Below are 24,237 nucleotides of genomic sequence, written 5' to 3' on the forward strand. Positions count from 1 at the left end.
CTCCCAGTTCATCACCAGCTCCCAGAGTTCACCTAAGCTCATGTCCATTGAGTCAGTGATGCCATCCAACTATTTCATCCTCTGTTGTCCCCTTCTCCTCCTGCCCTCAGTCTTTTTCAGCATTAGGGTCTTTTCAAATGAGTCAGCTCTTCGCATCAGGTGGCCAAAGTATTGGAGTCTCAGCTTCAACATCAGTCCTTCCAATGAATACCCAGGACTGATCTCCTTTAGAATAGACTGGTTGGATTTCCTTGCAGTCCAAGGGACTCTCAAGAGCCTTCTCCAACACCACAGTTCAAAAGCATCAATTCTTCAGTGCTCAGCTTTCTTTACAGTCCAATTCTCACATCCATGCATGACCTCTGGAAAAACCATAGCCCTGACTAGATGGACTTTTGTTGACAAAGTAATGTCTCTGCTTTTTAATATGCTGTCTAGGTTGGTCATACCTTTCCTTCCAAGGAGTGTCATTTAATTTCCTTCTTAATTCTTGCTAATTTTAGCAAATGACAACACAGTCAAGTCCAAACCCCTTCTTTCTCTTTGCCCTTTTCCCTTAAGTTCTGTTAACATATTATACTTTTCTTTCTCCCTCCCTTTTCTTCTCATAGTCTCCCTTTCTCGCTTTGCTTTTATTTTTTCTTTTTAATGCAATAGTTACAGAATGGTAAACATAGCCCTTGTTCACTGACCTTGATGTAGTTTCATCCTCCCAATAATGGCTTCAAAAAATTCAATCAGAGTTCCTGTCTTTTAAAAAAGGTGATTGGATGATTATCAAATACAGACCATTTTGAAAGTCTCAATTTGTTCTTAGTCTCTATTTAGCCCTCTTAATTTTAACCTTAGCCAATCATAACATTTAAAAAATATTTTGTTGAGAGTGGGAGGGCAGCAAAATGAGGAATGTTAAATTACTAAAACCATCAAATAAAAATTATAGAAAATAAAAACGGAATTCCTGTGTTCCTGTCTCTGCTCAGACCTCTCAGTCACACCTGTGTCTTCCCTGCACATATCTCTAGATAGGGAAATATAATAATGGAATCATGCTTTAAATTTTATAGGCAACTTGCTTTTTTTCATAGATCCAATCTATCACTGATCTCTTTCTAGGCTAGTAAATTTCAAGCTGACTCAGGTGTTTTTAGTGGCTGCATGGAATTTCATAGTATGAATATGCAGTACTTTATTATCTTGAAAAGTACAGTTAGACTCTTTTTTCCTCCGTATTTTAAACACTGCTGCAACAATATCCTTGTGCATTCCCCTGTATATACTTCTGTTACTATCTTTGTAGGATGGATTCTTAGAAATGGAGTTTATGAGTCTAAGGATTTCCGCCTGTTAAGTATTCATCAGTACTCACAAGTTAAGCCAGTCCACAGGTTGTCCCTGCTGCCTCTTTGACTTTGTAAAATCCCACAAAGCTGTCCTGTAAAATTGGGATCAACTTGTTTTCTTTCCTCTAGAAAAAAGTTCTTTACCTTTTTCTGTACCTTTCTTCATACCACACACCTAAATGTCTCCACAGATCTTTATCCTTTCTTCCTTCCTGGAGAAATCAGCTCTTGAATCCTTTAATTCCTTCCATCATTTTCCCTATCATTATTCCTCTTTTAAAAAATCATTAGAAAAGTAATAATATTTGATATAATTACTTGCGTATTTTGTTTCAACATACATTTTAAAGGGAAAATTAAGACAAACATTTTCCCAGTGTTGTTTATTCTGGTACTTATTTTTCTCTCATACAAAGAGAAAGATTAAGCTGTACCTAATTCTAATGTCTGGAAATAATATCTTTTCTAAATTGTGTACATAGTCTCCTTTTTTAGAAAGTTTTATAATTACATTTTTGACTCCCACTAGACTTTTCTTCCATTCATTCAACAAATATTTATGGTGCATCAAGTCCTGTTCTAGGCCAGGAGGGTACACACAGAGCAAAGCAGACCAAATTCCCTTTACTCATGAAGCTCATAAGGCTGATGAGACAGATAACAGATGAGATACATAAATAAAATGTTATGAAACATGTTTGGTAATTGTAGAAACTCAGGTAAGAAGAGTGGAGATAGATTGATCGTGTGTTTTGAAAAGAGACACAACGAGGCTTGCTTTGGGTAGCATATGAAGCTTAGAAAAATGAACAATCAAAAACACTTCATAGGTTTCTATTAAGTAAATGAGAGAATATTGGTGCCCTATTATACTTAGGTTGGGGAAAACTGAAGGAAAAACATGTTTGTATGAGAAAAGTTATGCTTTGGTTAGGTTTAGATGTCTGTTGAACATTCAGACGGAGACAATAATAAGCCTGAATATGGGTTTAGAGCTCAATAAACTGACCTGGAGATAAAGATTTGTGAATCATTTAGCATGTATAGTTATTTATAGCCATGGACTGTATGAGATCATGGGTGGAGTGTAAAGGGAGAAAATGGAAGCATGCTGATATTTAGGGAATAGACCTAGGAGAAAGAGCCAAAAAACACAACTGGGAAGGAGCCGGAAATGATGTAGCGTATAAACCAGGAGAGTGGGACTAAGAATGAAGAGTGGATATAGGCACCAAGGGAAGAGAATGTTTCAAAGAGAGTGCTTCTTGCTGTCCAGTGCTTCTTATATAAGAAGCAAGCAAGATCACGATAGAAAAAAATCTTGGATTTATCAAGTTGAAAGACTTTGGGAAAAAAAACCATTATGGTGTAATCATGGAGATGGAAAATAAATTGGAATGAATTGAGAAGAAAATAAGTGAAAAAATGATGAGAACAAATATAGACAACTTTTTGAGAAGCTTTGTTGTTAGAACACAGAAATAGGATTGTATTTGGTGGGAGTAATGGTGTTGATTTTTTTAGTGGTTTTTTATTGTAAAATATGTATAACAAAAGTTATCATCTTAACCATTTTTAAGCACACTAGCCAGTGGTATTAAATACATTCATATTGTTGTGCTACTGTCATCAAACATCCATCTCTAGAATGCTTCATCTTGCAGAAGTGGAACTCTGTGTGCAGTAAACAGTACTTCTCCATTCCCCTCTGACCCCAGCTTCTGGCAACCATCAGTCTACTTTGTGTCTCTGATTTGGACTACACTAAGTACCTCATATAAGTGTAATGCATATGCATTTGTTCTTTTTAACTGAATTATAGTTGATGTATAATATTATATAAGGTGTACAATATAGTGATTCACATTTTTAAAGGTTACATTCCCTTTATGGTTATTATAAAATATTGGCTATATTCTCTGTGTTGTACAGTATATCCTTATAGCTTATTTTATCTATTAATAGTTTCTATCTCTTAATCTCTCTTGAGAAACCTATATGCAGGTCAGGAAGCAACAGTTAGAACTGGACACGGAACAACAGACTGGTTCCAAATAGGAAAAGGAGTACGTCAAGGCTGTATATTGTCACCCTGCTTATTTAACTTCTATGCAGAGTACATCATGAGAAACGCTGGACTGGAAGAAACACAAGCTGGAATCAAGATTGCCGGGAGAAATATCAATAACCTCAGATATGCAGATGACACCACCCTTATGGCAGAAAGTGAAGAGGAACTAAAAAGCCTCTTGAGGAAAGTGAAAGAGGAGAGTGAAAAAGTTGGCTTAAAGCTCAACATTCAGAAAACGAAGATCATGGCATCTGGTCCCATCACTTCATGGGAAATAGATGGGGAAACAGTGGACAGTGTCAGACTTTATTTTTTTGGGCTCCAAAATCACTGCAGATGGTGATTGCAGCCATGAAATTAAAAGACGCTTACTCCTTGGAAGGAAAGTTATGACCAACCTAGCTAGCATATTCAAAAGCAGAGACATTACTTTGCCGACTAAGGTCCATCTAGTCAAGGCTATGGTTTTTCCAGTGGTCATGTATGGATGTGAAAGTTGGACTGTGAAGAAAGCTGAGTGCCGAAGAATTGATGCTTTTGAACTGTGGTGTTGTAGAAGACTCTTGTAAGTCCCTTGGACTGCAAGGAGATCCAACCAGTCCATCCTAAAGGAGACCAGTCCTGAGTGTTCATTGGAAGGACTGATGCTGAGGCTGAAACTCCAATACTTTGGCCACCTCATGCGAAGAGTTGACTCACTGGAAAAGACTCTGATGCTGGGAGGGGCAGGAGGAGAAGGGGACGACACAGGATGAGATAGTTGGATGGCATCACTGACTCGATGCACATGAGTTTGGGTGAACTCCGGAAGTTGGTGATGGACAGGGAGGCCTGGCGTGCTGCGGTTCATGGGGTCGCAAAGAGTCGGACATGACTGAGCAACTGAACAGAACTGAACTGAATCTCCTACCCTTATGTTGCCCCTCCACAGCCACTGTTAGTTCTCTATATCTGTGAGTCTTTTTTTTGGTTATTTTTTTTTATAGTTTTATATTTTAGATTACACCCATAAGTGATATCATATAGTTTTAGTCTTTTTCTGACTTAATTTCTCTTTGCAAAATTACCTTCCAAGTCCATCTGTGGTTGCAAATGGCAAAATTTCATTCGTTTTTATGACTGAGTAGTATTCCATTATACATCACACCTGATTTTCTTCACCTGTCTGTTATGGACACTTAATTTGCCTCCGTGTCTTGACAATTGTAAGTAATACTGCTATGAACATTGGGGTCCATGTATCTTTTCAAATTAGTGGCTTCATTTTTTTTTCAAATATGTCTACAAATGGAATTGGCAGGTCATGTGGTGGTTCTATTTTTAGTTTTTAAATAAACCTGTTTTCCACAGTGGCTACACAAATTAACATTCCCAACAATGGTGTTCAAAATTCCCTTTTCTCTACATTCTTGCCAACATTTGTTACTTGTATTCTATTTGATTATAACTATTCTGGCAGGTCTGAGGTGACATCTCACTGAGGTTTTGATTTTCATTTCCCCGATGATTATCAATGTTGAGGATCTTTTTCTGTGCCCGTTGGCCACATGCATGTCCTTTTTGGAAAAAAGTGTATTCATTTCTTCTGTAGATTTTTTTTAATTGGGTGGCTTGGGTTTGGGGAGGAGGTTGTTTGTTTGTTGATGCTGAGTTGTATGAGCTGGATAAGCTGTATATATATTTGGGACATTAACCACTTACAAATAATACCATTTTCCAAGTTTTTCTCCCATTCAATAGGTTGTCTTTCCATTCTGTCAACGGTTTCCTTTCCTGTGCAAAACCTTTTAAGTTTGATTAGGTCCCATTTGTTTATTTTTGCTTATAATTCCTTTGCTTTAGGAAACAGAGCCAAAAATATACTGGTGTGATGTATGTCAAACAGCATTCTGCCTATGTTTTCCCCTAAGAGTTTTATATTATCCAGTCTTATATTAAGGTCTTTAGTCTATTTTGAGTTTATTTTTGTGTATAGTGTTAGAAACTAGTCTAGTTCCATTCTTTTACATGTAGCTGTCCAGTTTTCCCAGTACCACTTATTGAAGAGACTGTCTCTTCTCCTTTGTATAGTCTTGCCTTCTTTGTCATAGATTAATTGACCATAAGTGCATGGGTGGTTTTTTTTTTTTTCCTAGTCTATCTATTCTGTCCCATAGATCTATGTGTTTGTTTTTTGTGCCAGTACCATATTGTTTTGCTTACTATAGCTTTGTAATATAATGTGAAGTCAGGGAGCCTGATTCCTCCAGCTCTGTTCTTTCTCAGGATTGTTTTGGCTATTCAAGGTCTTTTGTGTTTCCATACGAATTTTTTTAATTATTCTAGTTCTGCGAAAAATGCAGTTGGTATTTGGATAGGGATTGCATTGAATCTGTAGATTGTGTTCGGTAGTATGGTATCATTTAGGATCTCTGTTGCCTTATTGATTTTCTGTTCAGAAGATCTGTCATTGATATATGTAATATGGTTTTTGTTTTAGCTGCTGTGAGACTGTATCTTTTCTTGCTTCTTCTGTCTGCCTTCTGATGGATGAGGCTAAGAGGCTTGTGTAAGCTTTTTAAAATTATTTATTTTATAATTGAAGGATTATTGCTTTACAGACTTTTGTTGTTTTCTGCCAAATATCAACATGAATCTGCCATAGTTATACATATGTCCCCTCTTGAACCTCCCTCCCATCTCCTTCCCCTTCCCACCCACCTAGGTTGTTAACAGAGCCCCCGTTTGAGTTTCCTTAGTCATACAGCACATTCCCAATGGCTCTCTATTTTACATGTGGTAATGTAAGTTTCCATGTTACTCTCTCCATACATTTCACCCTCTCCTTCTTCCCCGTCACTGTGTCCATAAGTCTGTTCTCTATGTTTGTTTTCCCATTGCTTCCGTGTAAATAAATTCATCAGTACCATCTTTCTAGATTCCACATATATATGCTAGTATGTGATATTATCTTTCTCTTTCTGACTTACTTTATTTTGTGTAATAGGCTGTAGGTTCATCCACCTCATTAGAACTGACTCAAATGCATTCCTTTTTAAGACTGAGTAATATTCCATTGTCGACGAACTTCTAGATTGCCTCCATGTTCTAGCTATTGTAAATAGTGCTTCAGTGAACATTGAGATACATGTGTCTTTTTCAATTTTGGTTTCCTCAGAGTACATCTCTAGTCGTGGGATTTCTGGGTCATTGGTGGCTTTATTCCTGAGTTTTTGAGGAGTCTCCATGCCATCTTCCATAGTGGCTATATCAATTTACATTCCCACCAACAGTGCAAGAGCATTCCCTTCTCTCCACACCATCTCCAGCATTTATTGTTTGTAGACTTTTTGATGATGGCCACTCTCACAGGTGTGAGGTGATATCTTGTTGTAGTTTTGATTTGCATTTCTCTAATAATGAGCAATGTTGAGCATCTTAGCATGTGTTTGTTAGCCATCTGTCTGTCTTCTTTGGAGAAATGTCTGTTTAGGTCTTTTCCTCACTTTTTAATTGGGTTCTTTTTCTGGTACTAACTTGTATGAGTTGTTTGTATATTTTGGAAATTAATCCTTTGTCAATTTTTTCATTTGCTATTATTTTCTCCCGTTCTGAAGTTTGTCTTTTCACCTTGTTTATAGTTTCCTTTGCTGTGCAAAAGACTTAAGTTTAATTAGGTCCAACTTGTTTTCTTTTATTTCCATTACTCTAGGAGGTGGGTCATAGAGGACCTTGATTTATGTCATTGAGTGTTCTGCTTGTGTTTTCCTCTAAGAGTTTTATAGTTTCTGGTCTTATATTTAGGTCTTTAATCCATTTTGAGTTTACCTTTGCGTATGGTGTTCCGAAGTGTTCTAATTTCATTCTTTTACAAATAGCTGTCCAGTTTTCCCAGCAGCACTTATTGCAGAGGCTATCTTTGCCCCATTGTATATTCTTGGCTCCTTTGTTGATAATAAGGTACCCACAGGTGTGTGGGTTTATTTCTGGCTCTCTCTCTTGTTCCATTGATCTATATTTCTGTTTTGGTGTCAGTTCCATACTGTCTTGATGACTGTAGCTTAGTAATATAGTCTGAAGTTAGGAAGGTTGATTCCTCCAGCTCCATTCTTCTTTCACAAGACTGTTTTCACTAGTCAGGGTCTTTAGTGTTTCCATATGAACTGTGAAATTTTTCATTCTAGTTCTGTGAAAAATGCCATTGGTGATTTGATAGGGATCACACTGACTGTAGATTGCAAGCTTCTTGATGGGAGGGATTGGCCATGGGAAAAACCTGGTCTTGTTCTGGTGTTTAGGGCCTTGCTCAGTAAAGCTTTAATCCAATTATCTGCTGATGGGTGGGGTTGCACTCCCTCCCTGGTAGTTGTTTAGCCTGAGGTGACTCATCCCTGGGGTCTTTGGGCTCTTGTTGTTGTTCAGTCACTCAGTTGTGTCTGACTCTTTGTGACCCCATAGACTGTAGCTTGCTAGGCTTCCATGTCCATCACTGCTTCCCAGAGATTACTCAAATCCATGTCCATTGAGTTGGTGATGCCATCCAACCATCTCATCCTCTGGTGTCCCCTTCTCCTCCTGCCTTCAATCTTTCCCAGCATCAGGGTGTTTTCTAATGAGTCAGCTCTTCACATCAGGTGGCCAAAGTACTGGAGTTTCAGCTTCAGCATCAGTCCTTCCAATGAATATTCAGAACTGATTTCCTTTAGGATGGACTGGTTGGATCTCCTTGCAGTCCAAGGGACTCTCAAGAGTCTTCTCTAGCACCACAGTTCAAAAGCATCAATTCTTCAGACCTCAGCCTTCTTTACAGTCCAACTCTCACATCCATACATGACCACTGGAAAAACCATAGCTCTCAGTAGACGGACCTTTGTTGGCAAAGTAATGTCTCTGCTTTTTAACATGCTGTCTAGGTTGGTCATAACTTTTCTTCCAAGGAACAAACGTCTTTTAATTTCATGGCAATGATTTTGGAGCCCCAAAAAATAAAGTCTGTGACTACAAGCTCTATGGTAGGGTTGATGGTGACCTCCATGAGGGTTTATGCCAAGGGAGCCTTCCAGTGCCCTGTCCCTGTGGTGAGCCCCTGCCAACCCACACGTCCACAGGAGGCCCTCAACACTAGCAGGTAGTTTTGGTTCAGTCTCCTGTGTGGTCACTGCTCCTCTCCTCTGGGTCTTGGTGCGCACAAAATTTTGTTTGTGCCCTCTATGACTGGAGTCTCTGTCTCCCCTAGTCCTCTGGAAGACCTATCATCAAATCCCACTGGCCCTTAAGGCCAGATTCCCTGGGGATTCCCAGTCCCTTTGTTGGATCCCCCAGGCTGGGAATCCTGACATGGGGTTCAGAACCTTCATAACAGTGTGAGAACTTCTTTGGGTATTACTATTCTCCAGTCCGTGGGTCACCCACCCAGCAGATATGGGATTTGATTTTATTGTGATTGCGTCCCTCCTACCGTCTCGCTGCATCTTCTTCGTTGTCTCTGGACGTGGGGTACCTTTTTTTTGGTGGGTTCCAGCGGCCTCCTGTCCATGGCTGTTCAACAGCTAGTTGCAATTTTGGTGCTCTTGCAGGAGAACACACATCCTTCCACTCCCCCTTCCTGAACCGGATGTCTGTGGTGGGCCTAGACTTTCACATACACCCCTGGTTGTGGCCTATACCACTCTCCAGTCGCTGCAGGCTGTCTCCATACCACCAACACGAGCCCTCTCCCCAGGTGCAGCCTCTGAAGCCTGAGTTTCAGTGCTCAGCCCCTGCCTGCACCAGCGGACACAGGCCTGAGGGCAGCACAGGGTGATGGCCCAGACCACCTGTGCAGGCCTGTTTTGCTTGCCGCACATCAACAGCTGCACTCTCCTCCAAACCTTTGCAGCTTCCTGTCTGTCCTGCTTTGTCTTCGGTATTCTTTAAGTTCATAATTTTAAAGTCTCAGGAGAGAATATATTAGTATATACTTGTTAGTTTGGTAGCAAAAGAAACAGCAAGTTCTTTTGTTTTTGTTTTTTAAATATTAGGTTTCTGTTAGGCTACTGGCAAAGCTTGCAGGATAAACATACCCAGGTTCAATAGGTCTAAATTGTTGATTCTCCTTTGCCCCAACATTCAATCTGGTCACCAAATATTTGTATCCATTGCACTGAGCATTTCTTTTTGCAGTTGTCATCCCCTTATTAGATATTATTAAGAGAGTGAAATTGAGGGGTAAGTTTTGTACTGCCTAGCAAATTGGCAGAATTCAGCATTCTTGTAGCATTCCTAACAGCAGTAAACCTCTGAGGTGCATAGAGAAAGAAAAGCAGCAGTAGATTTTCCAGACTGCAGAGGCTCAGAAATGGAAAGGAGTTGACTTCAAGAAAGTCTTAACTAAAATACAGAATGAATTTTAGTCATATTCAGTTGCATGTTGATTATACTTGCTGACTCATTTTGCTTTTGGTGCACTTTGGCCATATACTGAGAAAGCAATAATAGCTGTTGCTTTTTAATGAGGAGGATAAAGCCAATAAATATAAAATGGTAAAAGGCAGCAGATAAGCATTAAAGGCAGTAGAAGAGATGTACAATAGGGGCTTGTTCAAAAAGAGTTCAGTGTGGGAAGAAATAACTGGAGACTGTCCCAGTTTCTGAATTATATATATCCTTTTCTCTGCTACTGTCAGCAGATTAGTCTAGGCCTCTGGAACTTTATGCCTATTGGTGAAAAGAAGAGAGGGGAGGAGAGCAGAGGGAGCTAAGAGAGGTCTTGACCCCTGGGTCTGCTCTTGACAGGTAGAGAATAGATTTTATCCCATTCTTTTCTGTTGAGACCTAGACTGTGTTTGGGAAAAGTACCTGTATTTTGGTTTTAACTCCTACTGAAAAATATTATCTGTAATTTTGAGACCTCTAAATAAAAATTGTGAATAAGTTCTTTTTTAGGAGATCTAACACATAATTCTCTTTGGTATGGAAAGATACTTCAGCATCTTTTCTTGGGTCCATAACAGGATGTGATGGAGTGGAACTAAAAGTTGCCTTGTGTAATAAAGTGAAGTATAATGGATATACTTCTGTTCAAGTTATTTGGTCTGCCATTCCACTCAGTGGATCTGTGAGGCAGATAAAAGATGCTGTCAAGCCTGAAACAGTCAATTCATATTGCTAAACTCAGGGAATAATTGTGTGACTCATTTTAATGATTTCTCCACATTGACCATGAACTGGAAAGCACTTTTCAGGGGGCTGGGATTTTGGGTGGTGATGATTCTAGTGGTATCCTCAATGGAGAAGTTGAAAAATTGAAAGTCATAGGGTGACTTTCATTAAAGAAGACTGACACCCTAGTCTATTTTATAGACAATTTAAGTGATTTTCAAGAGTGTTGAAACTTCAAAACTTAATTCCCACTTAAGATGGGATTTTTAGGAAGAGTTTTCAGTTCTCCCTTGGCAGTGAAACAGTAAGTCTAGGGACTTGAGAAATTGGTGCCTTTACTCAAGCTAGAGCTAAGTGAGAAAGATCTTTAATAAGAATTCCCTCTGTGGGGTATTGGCAATGAACTTTAGAAACAGGGATATGTGATACTTTGTTTTAGGTTCTTTACTAAAGTAAGCATCGGTTGTACCACCAGCCTTGAATTATTAGTGCCTTGACAAATGGAGAGAGGGGGCTGCCTTCATTAAATAAGATCTAAAATACTTGGTACAGGTGGTGTCAGCAGAGTATGAGCACTACCTAAGTGTTACGTCATATTATTATGTCTAGGGAGACAGAAAGTGCCCAGCGTGGAGGAACACAGAGCACATAGTCGGAAGTGATAAAAGAGGAGCTGAGAGGAGTTTAGAGTGAGAGCTTACAGGTGACACGGGACGTTTAATCCTCATCTTCACTTCCTCTCATTCCCAGCCCTTCCTCCCCCCAATCCTAAGGAACCCCAGGAAGCATACTTGGCCCCAAGCAGTTACTCGAGTAGTTGCTCCACTTGGATATTAAAAGAAAGGGGGATTTTAGAAAGCTAAAACCTTGTGACAGCATAGGAACCAGACAGTTAGGTCTCAAAATTTGTTCAAGAGGACTCTGGGCAGATAGGAAGGGAAGAATAGGGGTAAGGAGGGGAATATCCACAATCTAAGGAAAGCTTACGCTCTTATTTGGCTTTTCATCCTATTGTATACCTGATAAATTACTAATATAAATTAATTTTGCACTGACTAGGCTATGAAATTCTGTGTGTTCTGTTCAGGATAGAGTTTTCTCAATAGTAGGAACCACTGAAATGGCCTGAGTTCTTCCCTTGTGGATAACTGTATTTTGCAATAAGACATCTATGGTCTGTTTGAACTAAACAAAACACACATCTCTCTCTCTTGTTTACACACACACACAAAAAACACCCTCTATTTTCCTTGCCTTCAATCTTTCCCCTAGACGAAAACAACCTGCACGTTGCAGACAGATTAGTCATTCCAGAATAAAGCTTTCTTGGCAAGATTCTCAAGTGGCTCCACGGCATTTATGAGACCGAGTCCAACCTCAAGCTGGAGGCCAGCTCTCCCACAGCTTGGCCCCTCTGTCACGCTTACCTCTTGATGTGCATGAACCCCTGACCCAGGTGAGGCTTATCTCTTAATCCAACTATATTTACATTTGCTTCTTCCCAACACTAACCTCCTGTTCTCTTGCCACTGAATTCAATTTTATCCCCACCTCTAGGCCTCACTGAAAAGCCATCTTTCTTATGAAAACCTCCCAAGTATTTTAGTCCATAATGATTTTTTTTTCCTGCATTTATGTTGACATTAGTCATTTGGACTCATCAGTGAATTAAAGTTATTTGTTGAGTGCTAACAATATGCCAGGAACATAATATAAATAAGTGTGTTATTTGATTATATGCTGTTTTATATTTCTCACTTATTTGTATATGTATTTTCTTACTGCCAAAAGTCCCTGTAAGAACTGTTTGTTTTCTTACAGAATTGGGCACAAAGTAGGAATGCAGAAGATATATCTTGAATTCACTGAAGTATATTCATGATAAACTTAACCTAGGATACAAATCACTTGGTAACTTGTCAACTTATGATCACTCACTGTATTAACTGGGTGATGAGTCTTCTTAATAATAAACATTTTTTATTATGCTTGATTGATCAAATTAAATCTTGCATCGTGACAGATTTTGTTTACAAGTTTTTATTAATAGGTCTTTTTCATAGCTCAAAAAGGGGGATACAGATGATAATCAGCAGAACAACTGAAAACAAAACTCTATAGAGTTAGCCAGTGTGTAGACTTTATTACATAGGCACATATTTTTTTAAGTAAACTTTTTACAGAAAATAAATCACAACACTGAATGAGGATGGATGATGAAGAAAGGAAAACCCAAGCCTTGGACCAGCTGAATCGTTCACTAGGACCCTGGGTCCCTCCATCCTGACATTGAAATTCACGATGAGCATCCCAAGTGGAGAGTGAGGAGGGGGTGCTCTTTTTTCATTTCCAGGCTTAAAACACTGGTTGTTTCACTTCCTGAATAGGGTAAACTTTCTCTAGGTTCTGTTGGCAGGCTGGCACAAAGGTTAAATGAATGCTGACTCAGAGTGAGAGCTGTTCATATTCTTCCCTCTGCTACCCCAGTACTTCAAATCCCTTAGACGCTCTGGTCCAACTAGCTGCTTGCTGTCAGGACCTGAGTGGACATCTGCTTTCCCACAGCTGCTCCCCTTGGCAACCATATGGGGGCACTGACCCTGAAGCACATGGAGGCAAGACCACAGTGCTTAACGCTTCTGTCACAGTGTGGCTAGAGGGAGTCCGCAGCCAGCGCTGAGGGCTTGATCTGAAGCAGAAGATGGGACCAGAAGGAAGAGGAGGCTGAAATTTCTTCCTCTGGCTGGCTGGAATCAAGCCATTACATCTGACCAACTAGAAACAAAATCATACTAACACACACCACAAAGGAGATGCTACTTTGTAGCTTGTATGTGGTTTTTAAAAAATTAATAGTTACATTTTCCTGTTACTAAAAGATCAGATAGGGAGGACCAGCCCTTTGTCTAGTCTGGTTTTGCCATAACTATGTGACAGATATTCCCAGAATCTTTCCTGTTTATTCTTCCGTTGATTTCCGAAGTCTTTTATATCAAAGGATATATTTATAAATTATTGGTCAGCCATGGCCCTTCCGTATCTTGGAGGGTTAGACCTACTTCTGTTTCGGGTAGTATCCAAATCCTGTGGCGTCCTCTTTACCCCACTGTTGTGCTGGACAACGCTAGGGGAACTTCCAGAGCCCGGCGCCAGTGAGATCATGATCCACCGTGTTTCTCTGTGTTTTGAAGGCAGCTACTAAATAGAGGGTTGCAGGATCGTCTGGGCAGATGGTCAATGATAGAGACACAAAAAGGGGAAAGATGGGCTGGCTGCTTTCCCCAGAATTCACATCTTAAACTTCTTGCTTCTCAAGACTGTATGAAGAGTCCTATTGACATGGAGTCTGACTAGCAGTGGCACCAGAGCATAGTTTATGCGAATGGAGCTGGAAAGGACCTGAGGGAACAATTAGTCCAGCGTCTTCACTTTTTTAGCTGAGGTTCTGAAACCCAATTGGAAAAACAGCCAGTGACTTACCATGATGATTTTCTCTATGACTGTGTCCTTTAAAGATTCCTAGGAACTCCGGTTCTCTTTACATCAGCCGTCCAGCGTCCTTGCGTTTCCTTAGCTACCATTACAGAGCTGGCTGCTGGAACAGAACCTTGACCAAACACTTGTTTAACTCAATTAACTCTATTGTTTATCCCTGCCAGGCAAACTTAGTATTCCTGGAGCTCCTGACATTTAAGGGATGACCTCTCGTTCATGGATTTTGAGGTTTGGTGGCCAGTGCTCTGTTTGTCATTTCTCCGTACTTTATATTTTTTGATTCTGTTCTTTTATAACTTTTCATTAAATGCCATTATTATTTGCCTCTCTCCAGGCACTACCAAACACATTACTATAGATATTTTCTGCCTTTACAGGCCTGGAATATTACAAATTCAGAGATACTTTTTTCTTTCCAGTTGTTAAAAGAACTAGACTCTTAATCAGACTTGCTAAGGCACAGTAGTAGAAATGTAAAAATTCCATTTTCCTGGTTTAGTGAATACATGGGAGAATACTACTAATACACACATTTATTCCCTACATTGTTGAGTGCCTTATACATCTCTTTCACTTTTAATTCCTTAAATACATAAATATGAGCCACACTGTCGAAAGCAAGTTTCATTTACAAAGAATATAATTAAGAAATGAAGAAATGGTGACTTGTAGGGAATTGGCACTTAAAGATTGGTCATACTTAGAAAACATGTTTAGAAGTTGGTGAGAAGGCTATGACTCATTTCATAAGAGCTGTCACGGTTCGGATGACACTTATTAGTGAAATGTTAAGAGATAATTCCTTTATTGGATGATATCTTTTATGGATTTAGTTTTTTAGCCAGTTTTGTTTGAAGTTCCTGTTGCATTTTTAACATGACCTAAACTCTAGATATGCCAGAACTAACTTACAATCATCATTCATAGAAGAGTTAAAGTTACCATTCCCAACTGAGAAAATTTTTAAAAAGTAGGCTAGATGGCAGTACTTCCTATTCACATCAACTTAATATTTTCAAGAGTTGGAGGAAGAAATTTGGATCATTCTGTTTTCCCACCACCATGAAACTTACGAGATTGAAAGCAGTTCTGAAATCCTGATGTTACTTGACAAGTTTCAGCTTACTATCTCAGGCCTCCTTACTATCTCAGGCCTCCTCCTTACTATGACAACAAAATAAATACACAGTGACGCTGGAGAGTGGTCACTGTTAGGGAAAACAAAAGACCTAGCACACAAGAATGCCCCTGATTCTAGTAAATGCTTCCTTCTCCCACTGACCATACGAACAGACAAGGCTCGGGCTCACAGAGCTCTCTGACTTGCAAGAACAAAACTGAATCAGTAATCCAGACTATTGACAGCATCTGTGCTGCTGTTATCTTTGGGCACAAAAATGTTTTTCAATATGAATAGGTTCCCTGTAATTTAAATTCAGCTGCATATTAAGTGCGTAAGTGCAGACAGTTATTAGTTGACAGTGGAGGCAAGAAAAGAAATTACTTAAGTGCTCCAGGAAATGAAAGCATGCTTATACTTAAGGCTAAGTGTTTGATGATAAGGAAGGGTTAGTTAGTCTTGGAGTCTCAGGGTCAGTATTCATTCAGCAAACATTTACTGAATACCTAATCATTGTTCTTTATTACATGAATATGTTTGACCTATCAGCATGGACTTAAGGTAGCTGAAATTTATTATATTCCAAGTTGGTGCTAGGTAGTAGAAAGAATAAGATACATTTCTTGCCTCCATGAGTCACATTTCTTGGGAATGTAAATTTCTAGGGACCTACTGATGCTAAAGCTGAAACTCCAGTACTTTGGACACCTCATGCAAGAGCTGACTCATTGGAAAAGACCCTGATGCTGGGAGGGATTGGGGGCAGGAGGAGAAGGGGACGACAGAGGATGAGATGGCATCACCGACTGGATGGACATGAGTTTGAGTGAACTCCGGGAGTTGGTGATGGACAAGGAGGCCTGGCGTGCTGCAATTCATTGAGTCTCAAAGAGTCAGACACGACTGAGCGACTGAACTGAACTCCAGTATACTCTTGCCTGGAGAGTCCCATGGACAGAGGAGTACGGAGGGCTACAGGCCAGGGGTCACAAAGAGTCAGACACGAATGAGCGGCTAACACTTTGAAGCTCCTGCCTTCATCTATAAGATCTGAAAAGAAATTACTCTCATTTCAAGTAAGAAATATTTTACATTAAACAATGTTCTCAGGAATTCCCTGGCAGTCCAGTGGTTATAACCCAGAGCCTTCAATGTAGTGATCCAGGTTTCCCTTAGTGAGGGAATTAAGATTCTGCAAGCCATGCAGTGCCCCGCTCCCCGACTCCAAAATAATGTTCTCAAAAGTTAGGAACCCTGACAATAATGCAGGATGGTCAGGGCAGGTGGGGGTGGGGGACAAAATAGAAAAAAAAAAAACAACTGTCCAGATTATACTTAAGTGAAATATAAAATTTTGATAAGACATAACTAGTACTATGTTCACAAGAGTAAGAGTGGCAAAGGGGGGTTAATGGTCTCCCCCCAAAGTACCTCATATTCTCTTGTCTGATATATTGTAATGAGAGCATTTCTTATCTTCCTTCACTATGAAGTCATAAAGCAAATCACCAGCCTCAAAAAAAAAAGAAAAAAAGCACAGCTCTTGATATCAAGGGATATCTAATTTATGTTCTAATAGCAACAGGCTGTGTACTGGTAAAATGAATTCACTTCTAATATTTTCACATTATTCATAACATAGAAAAGGAGTATTTGTGGCTATAGACACACAAAATAGAAATTCAGGGTAGCAAACTTACAATCTGCATATCAAAAAGGTATTTGTCCAACTGTGTTTTCTATGTAGACTATTAACAAAACTACATAGAAACTATGTCTAAAAATAAGTAGTCTTACATTTTGCAATTCCCTAAATGCTACCCATAAGCAATTTCTAAAATACAGAGGAAAAACAAATCTGATGAAATCAAGGTGTTAAGTTTTCGAAAATGAATGATAATTTGATTGCTGAATGTAGATAGTATGGAAGGAAGTTTTCCAACCCTTGGTTTAAAACAAAAAATCCAGGTAAAGCACAAAGGCAATGAGAATTAACCGATAGGAAAAAAGGGTCCAACCACCAATACATATGTGATGCTAGCAGGTGAAGCAGAGCTCTTGAGAGGGTGCATGGGCTCTCAACTTGGGTAAAGAAGGTGCTAGAATACGCTTGACCTTGGCAATTCTTCCACCCATCTCAATGCTTCTATGAGGAATCCTCAGCAGCTTTTAGCACAAGGGGGGAAGGACTATGCCTTGGAGTCCCCCCACTTGACAAAGACCTCTAGAGGAACTCACTGTTTTTCAAAGAGCATGCAAAGCCACTTACGAAATAAAATCAAGTAGAGTTAGAGTCCTATTACTCTTTAGAATAACTCCTATTACAAGGTTCTTTCTTGTGTTGAAGCAAATATCTGTCATCTATTAAGCTCCTCTTTTTGCCCTTCGAAGCAACACAGGAAGAGTCCAGTTCCTCTCCCCTTTTATAATTCAATGGAGATTTCAAGGTAGCTATTATATCATCCCCTCTTTATCCCTTTGCAGCTATCTTCTGTTCTTCGGGGGACCTACTGCCTGGTTCCACATATAATCAGACTCTTCATGGTCCTGGCCACCTGACTCTGGATGCAGTAATTTATTAATGTCTCTCTTAAAATGCAGTTCCCAGAACGGAACCCAATCCCCCATGCAGATGTGGACTGAGCTGTGCCGCGGGGCAGGGCTCCCTGGATTTCTGTAACCACAGGCCAAGTGTGTTTGTGTAGCTGTGAGATACCCCTAACTCAAAGCTGAACTCACATTTCCCTAAGGAAACATTCCTACAAAAACTGCTGTGAAACCAGGACTTTCTAACACCTTTCCCATTAACACACACATCCGTACACACATAGGTGCCCTCGTCTATACTTCATTTAAGAAACTCAGAATATGGGAGTCTCTCGTTAATGCCTGTTCAATTTTATCCTTTTAGTTTCAGTCTTATGTTCACATATTTCAAAAATTATAATGATTTCTGTATCCTAATGTCAGTACATAGTTAGAATTCAGTGAATATTTATGGGATGAATTAATCCTGAATCTACTAGTCAACAGACTATATACATTGGTCTATTTCTGGGTCATCTATAAATCTGATAGGCATACTTTCTGCCCCCCTTACTCTCTTCTTCAACAGAGAACTAAGAAGGCAAATAAAAGCTGCCTTTAAATTGTTGAGCTAGTATCCCCTTTGGGATGTGGAAGTACAGAATGTGAGCAGGAACAGATGAAGAGAAAGAATATTGAGTGTCCTAGATCCCTGGGATCAGGATTTAAGGTTTCCAACATTAGAAAAATATGGCTTCCCCCATCTCTACCCTAGAGTCTTCTGCCTTTCAGATCTATTAGAATACTGTGATTATCAAAGTGTGAATTTTTAGGAAAAGCTCATACAAGCTTAATTTTGAAACAGCTTTTAAAATGATCTTTTTCAAATTACATTTCCTACAAAGTCTGAGTTAGAGACACACAGCTGTCTATTGGCTATGAGGTATAAAATGGAGTTCCCAAAATGCCCTTGACAAATGCCTGAGATGTATGTATCCATTTATTTCAGGAGTCAGAAATGGCATATATTTTTCAGTGTGAATTTAGAAAATCACTGAGATTGAAACTGTCTCCTGAATCGAATATTATCTCAAAATGAACGTTCCTTTTCCCTGGAACGAAGAAAAATAGCTCAATTTTGCTTTCCCTTCAACAGCCACTCTTTGCAGAATACAGGGCTAATTACGGAATTTAAAAGCATCCTATTGTGCCCTTTTCCCCATTATCTATTGTGACTCAGGATGGTGAACCCTGGGACTGACAGTTTAGAAGATGGAAAAAGTGTTTCAATCTCGAACTCGGAAGAAAACATTTCAGAAACATCTTTGCATAGTGCTAACATTTGAAGCATGGAGACACCTCTGAAAGGTCTAGCAGACCCAGAGAAGAAATTGGTTTTGTACCTTTTGTCATTTTTTTCTCTAGAGGGAATGATGGAGGTGGAGTCTTGGTTAATTAACTTCCCAAAAAACTGTTTTCCAGAAATTGATTGACAGATGAACATCAGGAAGGAATCGCACCAACACTAGGGGGCGGGGGGGGGGGGCGGGGGGGGGCGGGGTCTTTTCCTGACTATGATCACTCACGACAAGCCACACCCAAGAGCCGTGAGATAAGCAAGAGTGGAGAAGAGGCTTAATTATACGGTAAGCTCCACAGGCCAGGGGACCCGACAGCTTCAAGCATAGTCAGAGCCTCTCTCAGGCAGCCATCTTAGGGTTTCCTGTTAGAATACAGGTAACTACAAACAGGACGGTCCATACCCTGTTCCCCACAGGGAGGAGCCATGCTAGGTACTGACTTGAATTTCAGCTATTCAGGAAGACATCCTATCGTGCCACTTGGGTCAGGAACCCCTGCAAGACAGCCTCATCACTGGACCCCGCACTCCTTGGGATTTTCCATGTCATCTCCATCCAAGTCCAGCTTCAAACTCTTTTTTTGCTCAATTTCCACCTGTCAAGGAATAGACACCGGAGAGAAATAATCAGAAAGAAATATCAGGAAAACACCCCAACAACTAACCAAAAGAGGAAAACCTCACTAGGTTCTTTGAGAGTCCGTCCTTATAGTTTGGTTAATGTTCTGGGGTTTAGCCACACCAAGCTACTGGGCCTGTATACACCATGGCTTTGAGTGTGCACATGCCCTTGGCTTGGTCTGGAATTCCTCTCTCTCTCAGTCCACCTGGGAAATCCTTCTTCCTTGCCTTGCACAGTTGCTCAAAGTCTCCTATAAAGCTATTCTTGACTCCCCAGGTAGAATCAGGTGCCCCCCTGTGTATATATCCCCTGCACCCTGTACACTTGCCCAGCCCCACTACACCACAGGCTCTGTAAGACGGGGCAGGCCCTTTTTAACTATTAAACCCCCAAAATACAGGCATACACAAAGGTTTATCAAATGAATGGATTTCTTTGCAGTTGGCTGTTTACACTCTCCATGACTTTGTCCCTTTAAACAGTCTGCAGAGAATTCCCTGGTAGTCCAAAGGTCAGGACTCTGCACTTCCACTGCAAGGGGCACAGGTTCAATCCCTGGTCAGTGAACTAAGATCTTACCTACCGTACGGCACAGCCAAAAAAAAAAAAGCGTCCAATAGTATTTACAGTTCTGCCTGTATCTTTTGCAGAATACTATAGCTGTTAATTATAAAGGGATTAATCAATTAATCTTGTCTTGAGAGTGACATAGCTCATCGGAAGCCTTTTGATAAGTCAGGCAATGAATCTTTTGAGTTACGGAGCTTCATAATGGAAGCTGCTTCTCTCAATACCCATATTTATAATAATGAGGGAAAGAATTCAGACAAAACAGCTGACTATGGTCATGTTTGAAGTGCTGAGTTTTGTTTTTCTTTTCCTGGCCACAAGATGGAGTATTTGTTCTTTTCGGTAGTGGAATGTTTTGGATTGCACAACTAAGGAAATATTTAAAGAACAATTAAATGATGGTATAAATCCAAGGGTGTTATTATGAATAGAAAATTATTAAACCGCTTTGCCAAATCCCTCTTCAGTGTGCCCCCCGCCCCCTTGCCCATTTTCCATCGTCTTTGGCATTTAATCTCCTGCGTGTGTGTGCTCAGTTGCTTCAGTTGTGTCTGACTCTTTGCAACTTTATGGACCTTAGCCCGCCAGGCTCCTCTGTCCAAGGGATTCTCCAGGGAAAAATCCTGGAGTGGGTGTCCCTGCCCTCCTCCGGGGGATCTTCCCAACCCAGGGATGGAACCTGCACCTCGACGTCTCTTGCATTAGCAGACAGGCTCTTTACCACTAGCATCTCTTCCTACTGAATCTCTCTTAACTCCCCAGGATATAATCACTCTTTATGTCCGAACTCTCCAGCTTCACAGCCCCCTTTACAGCCCTGATCCTGTTACTACTACAAAGGTTTGCTTGGCTTTCGAGATTGCTCTGTTACAGCCCAGTGACCGGGTCAGATGTGTCTTAACCTCACTCAGATCCACTTCACCAACATCTGCAGCTGAAATATATGCTTAGAGTTAGCATTTTCCTGAGCCTGCCTGCACTTCCAAGCCCACTCCCCTGCACATAAATTATATGATAAACGAGTAATAATAATCCCCTTACCCCATGACTATTTTGTCATTGTTCGTGACAACTGAGACATTATATCCTCCTCTTTCATTAGCCTCTACTTCTCTTTCCAGCCTTTCTGTTGCCCACGAGCAGGATTATTCATTTAGCTCTGAGCAGACTCAACCACAGCTATGCGCGGTGGGCCACCTCCATGGTGGCCGGAGCGCCCGTCTGCACCCTGGGCGGGCACTGCTAAAAGGAATGGGAGCAGGGAGCGTTTGGGGGTAAATAGACAGACTTGGAAGCATTAGCCAGATGCCCCCTGAGGCTACCTTGTAGCTGTAGTGTGCAGAATAATTGACCCACTTCCTGATGTCCGTCTTGTCTTCCACAGAGATGGATCTCACAGCAGCTTTGGAGGCAGACGTTGTAGGCATGCTGAACTCGACATTCACGTGATTGGCAAATCTGGAAGGCACTTCCCGGTCTGAGCCAAGTTCAAGGTGGCAGAAGAAACAGTGTGGGTGACCAGAAGCTATAAAAGAAAAACAAAGATTCTAGGGTTCGGGTTCTTTGGCGAAGAAATGGAAGGAGAGCCTGAGTAACAAACAAAGGAGGCCTGGCAGCCTTTCAGAGGGTCTAGCGCTGAGCAGAGGACTGGCCTCGGCAGAAACCACACTGCACGTATATGCCTCAGATCACTGGACGTAACACCGTCTCATTTCGGTAGCCTGGGATCCTAGCAATAAAATGCGTGACCTGGGAAATGAGGCTCACTCTGCCTGCTCAGGTCAGAGCGTGACGTGAACACAGCACAAATACCAAGAAACAGAGATTGTAGATTGGCAGAAAGGAATAAAAGAGATCAGCACTTAGCACCTAATAAAACATCAAAGACAGCCACCTGGAGCAAAATCATCAATTTCTTTTGAAAGCTGAATTGAATTTTCTTCATAGCCGTTCATATTTTTTTTTTAATGCTTTTGGCATGTTTTCCAGGTGAATGAAATATGTAAATAACAAAGCCCCTAGAAACTGCACATAAGCATTAGGGAAGCATGGTTTCCCAGATGTCTCCCTAGGAAGACATCTTTCCCAGTGGTAAAGAATCTGCCAATGCAGGAGAGCCGGGTTCCATCCCTGGACCATGAAGATGCCCTAGAGGAGGAAATGGAAACCCACTCCAGCAGTCTTGCCTGGTAAACCCCGTGGACAAAGGAGCCCGGGGGGCTACAGTCCATGGGGGTCGCAATGAACCGGACACAACTGAGCATGCAGTCATGCCCACGGAACGCCCCAGAGAACACAAGACCGACAGCCAGGGCCTGTTAGTCCTGGATTTGACCTGCAGCTCTTCTAAGCGCGAGGACCCCATACCCAAAGCCTTTGTTCTCTCCAGGCTTCTTCCTCAAGGATGAAGTGCGGAGTTGGGGGTTGGTGGGAAAGGGTGAGCTGAACAAGGCCAGGCATCTGCCCTTACTGCTATTTAACTCTGTAAATCTGTGGCTGGTTCTGCCGTATCTGGAAGGCAAACTTATGGTCTGATTTTCATCTGAAGATTGTTACCAGATTATTTGAGGCAGAAGAGCCAGAGCTGACTTCCCTGCCTCACCACGGACGCGTCGCCAACACCACTAGTCAGATGCGGCAGGAGGCGTTTTTCCGAGAACCGTGAGCCAGGTCGTGAGCAAAGCGTTCTCTGCAGATTCTCTCACTGCATCTTCATAACCGTCCCCTGAGGCTGTGCTTTGTTACGTGTGTACAGATGAGGAACTAAGGCTTCGGGAGGTGAGCTCGACCGCCCAGGGTCAGAGCTAGCAAGTGGTAGAGCCAAGAAAACTAGACCCAGCGGTCCGCCTCCCAGATACTCAACCGATTTGTCTATGTGACAGCCTCACAGTCCTCAAACCTCGGTACCCGGGTTTGCAGGGTGACAGGGGTGGAGAAAAAGCCTTAAGGACCCCCGCAAAGCAACTCACTATGGATAAACAGTGTGCCTCTGACTTCATGATGTAACTGAAACAGCCCTTGGTTATCTGAGTTTCCCCAAATAAACAATTCCAATTTCCTCTATTGGTCTGGGCAGGACTTTTTAATCTCGGAGAGTGAGAACATACACACCCGCTCTCCAAGGAAAACATTAGAGTGCAGTATTTGTTTTGCTCTGTTTCACAAATGTAACATATTTCAGTGGTTCTTTCTAAAAAGTAACACTTAAGCAAAAGATTGCAGCTTTTTGGGAAAGGAATTTAAGATACATGTAGTAGTAAAAATCACATTATTTGAAAATAAATTGATTCAGCGTTTTTTAAACTGTGTAACCACAGATGTCCTTATACAGCCATCACTTACTGAACGTTTATTACAGGCCAGAGACTGTGCTAAACACTTAAAAGCATTATCTAATTTCATTCTTATTAATGAAATAATAATATTAGTGAAATAATAATGAAATAATAAGGGTATTAAGAACTGTTTTATAAAAGAGGAAACTGAGATTTCTCTGAAAGGTTTAAGTAAATTGCGTGAGGTCACAGCCATTAAACTGTAGAACTGGGAATAAAATTCATATCTAACTGACTCCAAATTATGTCCTAGACTCCCCTCAATATATTGCTATTAGATCATTACAAAGTAGATAGAGGAGTTTCTTAATTCAGTAGCAACCTAAATGACAGTTTTATCTCATTGCCCTTATTTACATATTCTTGGAACACTGAAAATCATAACTTTCCACAAAACTGAACCTCCTCTTCTCACCCCACCAAAGGGTATTCACAGCAAATTCTATGAAAACAACATTCTTTCTTGAGTTCTAGCATCAACTAATGGATGCTGGGGGTCGTGGACAGTTGTGCTTGTGTGCTCAGCCATGTCTGACTCTGACCAGCAGACTCCTCTGTCTCTAGCCCATCAGGCTCCTCTGTCCAGGCAATTTTTGGGGCAAAAATACTGGAGCGGGTGGGTTTCCCCGGTGGCTCAGCCAGTAAAGAATCTGCCGGCAATACAGGAGACCAGGGT

The 24,237-nt window shown here is 40.9% G+C and overlaps 1 protein-coding gene across 4 annotated transcripts in view; it reads right to left on the reverse strand.

Moving 5' to 3' along the window:
- Positions 1–19,231: 19,231 nt before the first annotated feature.
- STON2 (stonin 2) overlaps positions 19,232–24,237 on the reverse strand; it is a 164,619-nt gene continuing 159,613 nt past the window's right edge. For all 4 annotated transcript variants that reach the window (XM_052646464.1, XM_052646463.1, XM_052646462.1 and 1 more), the window contains 2 exons: positions 21,549–21,751; positions 19,232–19,630 (listed from right to left, as the gene is read on the reverse strand). In XM_052646464.1, coding sequence (XP_052502424.1) covers positions 19,547–19,630; positions 21,549–21,751 — 287 coding nt within the window. In that variant the 3' untranslated portion in view covers positions 19,232–19,546. The remainder of the gene's footprint in view (positions 19,631–21,548; positions 21,752–24,237) is intronic.

The sequence above is a fragment of the Budorcas taxicolor genome, chromosome 10 (genome assembly GCF_023091745.1).
Source record: "Budorcas taxicolor isolate Tak-1 chromosome 10, Takin1.1, whole genome shotgun sequence".
NCBI classification, from domain to species: Eukaryota; Metazoa; Chordata; class Mammalia; order Artiodactyla; family Bovidae; genus Budorcas; species Budorcas taxicolor.